This window comes from Trichomycterus rosablanca, chromosome 8, assembly GCF_030014385.1.
Source record: "Trichomycterus rosablanca isolate fTriRos1 chromosome 8, fTriRos1.hap1, whole genome shotgun sequence".
Classification (NCBI taxonomy): domain Eukaryota; kingdom Metazoa; phylum Chordata; class Actinopteri; order Siluriformes; family Trichomycteridae; genus Trichomycterus; species Trichomycterus rosablanca.
The window spans coordinates 272,020-277,019 of NC_085995.1; the positions used below are offsets into that span (position 1 = coordinate 272,020).

Genomic DNA, 5,000 nt, shown 5'->3' on the forward strand with positions numbered 1-5,000 from the left:
CTGGGGCGGTTGGTTCCACTGGGGGGTCGAGGGGGGTCGGACTCCATACAGCTAAGAGCGCATTCACATTAGAAGCAGCGAAACCTCTTTTGCACCGCTGTGTAGAGATGTACCGTTTTTGACGCCGATTTCGATCTCCGATTTCTTTCCAGAGCGATCGGCCGATAGCCGATAGCCGATAGGGAAGGGGGGCTGGGGGTTGTGTTCAACCTGTGGGGCGCGAGTGCCTGACCAGGGGGTGTGGCGGCATTGCGAGATTTTTTTTACTTCTAAAACTAAAGCAATTTAGTTGCGCAGGTTTAATGTTATACAGTTAAAACCTTAAAAATCGGGCTCACAGTGAAGATAAACCGCTGACAGAAGCAACGGCGTGTGTGTGTGTGTGTGTGTGTCTTTAAGAGCGACGCTCTGTTCACAGTATCGATATAAGTGATTCAGGAGTCGATTCATTTTATGTGAAGCGTAAGTTTCTCTTCTCGGTTCTCTCTCCGTGTTTACTGTTATAATGAATGTCGTGGTTGTAAATAAACACCAGATACTACAGAACATTCTGTGTGACTCTCTTACATTAAAAAGCTCCGGCTTAATTATACTGGTTATTAGCACAGATCTGTAACCGAGTCAGACTCGTTCCGTCTGTGGAGCTAAACGTTTTCCGTCAGGCAGAGCAGATGATCCTGAACTATGTATGATCCACAACGTTCATGATGTTATTTTAGGTGGTGAAGAGCTTTCACCATGGTTTCTGTACGATGGTTGATGAATGGTGATGTGATGGTTGGTGCTTCGTAGCTCAAAGTCTGGATCGATCCACTGAGCTGTTAAGCTTAACGTGATCTTTATATATCACACCATCGGATCGGCCACATCTGGGAAATATCGCCGATCGCATATTTTGATTAAATATCGGCCGATATCGATTTATAGCAGATCGATCGTCCCATCTCTACCGTTGTGTCCTATATAGTGCGGCGGCGCTCTAAGTTCACCTGATTGAACTCCTCCAATGAGACGAACTGTTTGATACGAGGCGGTAAAAGCGACCGTAGGAACGAAACTCAGCGTGACTTACTGTAGTAAAACAGTGAGTGAGGAATGTGATTAGTGGAGGAACTTATGAGCAGTAATAATGAAGAGAAGTTTAGTGCTCCTGTCTCCTTCTTTTACTACATTAAACCACGTTAAGCTTTATTCTGAACCAGAAGCGTTTTAGACTCTGGGAGAAGCTGATTCTGATTCTCACCATTTCTCAGAAGCTGGAGCTGTAACACAAGTTTAAAAGTGAAACAGGGAGGAGAATCCAGATAAACACAGATACACGTGGAGCTGTAACCCTGGATCTGACGCAGATTCGTCTCATATTCAAACTGTAGGTGAAGAAAGCGTGCGTGCTGGAGCTCAGTACTGTAGATGGTTTATATCAACTCGGAGCTCACTGGCACGGCCGGCAGCGCTCTGTGCCCAGCCTGGCGACGAACCAGCGCCAAGCGCTCATCACATGATCATCTCCTGAGGGTTCTGGTCCTGCTCCTGGTGTGTTCTCTCAGACGGGAGAAGCATGAACACACACACACACACACACACACACACACACACACACACACTCACCTTAAACTTGCTCTGGTGATTGTCAGGAATGGACTCTTTATCTGGACAGCTCCAGCAGCTTCCCATGGTTCCTCACACAACCATCTGATACCTGACACACACACACACACACACACACACACACACACACACACACACACACACACACACACACACACTTCTTTAATATATGTACAGTGTATTATTCAGGTATAGGCTCAGTCATTTAAGGGGCTGGTTCAAGCCCCACCCACACCAGCCTCCCTGCAGCCCAGTATTCCCACCACTTCCACACACATCCCCTCTGCCACTGCTGGGCCCCTGAACAAGGCCCTTAACCCTCAATAACCCCCCCCCCCCCTCTGTGTTACAGAGCTGTAGGGTGGTGTGTTTACTTACCCAGATCCAGCCATCAGGGTTCCTGATTCACTCCCCAGCACCACACACGCACTCATTCTTCATCAGTGCTCCAGTGAGGATGATGATGGAACCTAGAAGAGACCACACACCTGATTACACCAGAACCATCAGCACTGGGAACGCTGGGGATCCATCCACTCATCTGATATCGGACAGAACCAGCAGGAGATCTACTGTGGCTCAAACAGCAGATGATTTAAATCCTGGTGATGAGGTGAATGTGGCACAACACAGAGCACCAAACCCTTCTGTAGCAGTCAGAGTGCCCATGCATCTCCTGTGCTCCGTCTGAAGCACCTGCAGTGTGCACACAGGAATCAGAACTGGACATCAGAGCAACATCGGAGCAACCCTGTAACCCCAGGATCATGTGGACGACTGGGCACGTGAGCATCATTTAACCATGAAGGAGATGAAGCTCTGTAGATGATCCAGCTCTTACTGTACGGAATCTGAGGGACCTGCTGGTGACGTCCTGGTACCAGAAACCACACCTCCACCCTACAGCTCCTCAATACACCTCCACCCAACAGCTCCACCCTACAGCTCCTCAATACACCTCCACCCAACAGCTCCACCCTACAGCTCCTCAATACACCTCCACCCTACAGCTCCTCAATACACCTCCACCCAACAGCTCCACCCTACAGCTCCTCAATACACCTCCACCCAACAGCTCCACCCTACAGCTCCTCAATACACCTCCACCCTACAGCTCCTCAATACACCTCCACCCAACAGCTCCACCCTACAGCTCCTCAATACAGCTCCTCAATACACCTCCACCCAACAGCTCCTCAATACACCTCCACCCAACAGCTCCACCCTACACCTCCACCCTACAGCTCCTCAATACACCTCCACCCAAAAGCTCCACCCTACAGCTCCTCAATACAGCTCCTCAATACACCTCCACCCAACAGCTCCTCAATACACCTCCACCCAACAGCTCCACCCTACAGCTCCTCAATACAGCTCCTCAATACACCTCCACCCAACAGCTCCTCAATACACCTCCACCCAACAGCTCCTCAATACACCTCCACCCAACAGCTCCTCAATACACCTCCACCCAACAGCTCCACCCTACAGCTCCTCAATACAGCTCCTCAATACAGCTCCTCAATACACCTCCACCCAACAGCTCCTCAATACACCTCCACCCAACAGCTCCACCCTACAGCTCCTCAATACAGCTCCTCAATACACCTCCACCCAACAGCTCCTCAATACACCTCCACCCAACACCTCCACCCAACAGCTCCACCCTACAGCTCCTCAATACAGCTCCTCAATACACCTCCACCCAACAGCTCCTCAATACACCTCCACCCAACAGCTCCACCCTACAGCTCCTCAATACAGCTCCTCAATACACCTCCACCCAACAGCTCCTCAATACACCTCCACCCAACAGCTCCTCAATACACCTCCACCCAACAGCTCCTCAATACACCTCCACCCAACAGCTCCACCCTACAGCTCCTCAATACAGCTCCTCAATACAGCTCCTCAATACACCTCCACCCAACAGCTCCTCAATACACCTCCACCCTACAGCTCCTCAATACAGCTCCTCAATACACCTCCACCCAACAGCTCCTCAATACACCTCCACCCAACAGCTCCACCCTACAGCTCCTCAATACACCTCCACCCAACAGCTCCACCCTACAGCTCCTCAATACACCTCCACCCTACAGCTCCTCAATACACCTCCACCCAACAGCTCCACCCTACAGCTCCTCAATACACCTCCACCCAACAGCTCCACCCTACAGCTCCTCAATACACCTCCACCCTACAGCTCCTCAATACACCTCCACCCAAAAGCTCCACCCTACAGCTCCTCAATACAGCTCCTCAATACACCTCCACCCAACAGCTCCTCAATACACCTCCACCCAACAGCTCCACCCTACAGCTCCTCAATACAGCTCCTCAATACACCTCCACCCAACAGCTCCTCAATACACCTCCACCCAACAGCTCCTCAATACACCTCCACCCAACAGCTCCTCAATACACCTCCACCCAACAGCTCCACCCTACAGCTCCTCAATACAGCTCCTCAATACACCTCCACCCAACAGCTCCTCAATACACCTCCACCCAACAGCTCCACCCTACAGCTCCTCAATACAGCTCCTCAATACACCTCCACCCAACAGCTCCTCAATACACCTCCACCCAACACCTCCACCCAACAGCTCCACCCTACAGCTCCTCAATACAGCTCCTCAATACACCTCCACCCAACAGCTCCTCAATACACCTCCACCCAACAGCTCCACCCTACAGCTCCTCAATACAGCTCCTCAATACACCTCCACCCAACAGCTCCTCAATACACCTCCACCCAACAGCTCCTCAATACACCTCCACCCAACAGCTCCTCAATACACCTCCACCCAACAGCTCCACCCTACAGCTCCTCAATACAGCTCCTCAATACAGCTCCTCAATACACCTCCACCCAACAGCTCCTCAATACACCTCCACCCAACAGCTCCTCAATACACCTCCACCCAACAGCTCCACCCTACAGCTCCTCAATACAGCTCCTCAATACACCTCCACCCAACAGCTCCTCAATACACCTCCACCCTACAGCTCCTCAATACACCTCCACCCAACAGCTCCTTAATACACCTCCACCCAACAGCTCCACCCTACAGCTCCTCAATACACCTCCACCCAACAGCTCCTTAATACACCTCCACCCAACAGCTCCACCCAACAGCTCCTCAATACACCTCCACCCAACAGCTCCTCAATACACCTCCACCCAACAGCTCCTCAATACACCTCCACCCAACAGCTCCACCCTACAGCTCCTCAATACAGCTCCACCCAACAGCTCCTCAATACACCTCCACCCAACACCTCCACCCTACAGCTCCTCAATACACCTCCACCCAACAGCTCCTCAATACACCTCCACCCAACAGCTCCTCAATACACCTCCACCCAACAGCTCCACCCTACAGCTC

General features: G+C 51.3%; 1 protein-coding gene across 1 annotated transcript in view; it reads right to left on the reverse strand.

The window, feature by feature from the left end:
* frs2b (fibroblast growth factor receptor substrate 2b) overlaps positions 1-1,689 on the reverse strand; it is an 8,225-nt gene extending 6,536 nt beyond the window's left edge. Inside the window, exon 1 of the mRNA XM_063000243.1 lies at positions 1,609-1,689. Coding sequence (XP_062856313.1) covers positions 1,609-1,674 — 66 coding nt within the window. The 5' untranslated portion in view covers positions 1,675-1,689. The remainder of the gene's footprint in view (positions 1-1,608) is intronic.
* Positions 1,690-5,000: the final 3,311 nt, after the last annotated feature.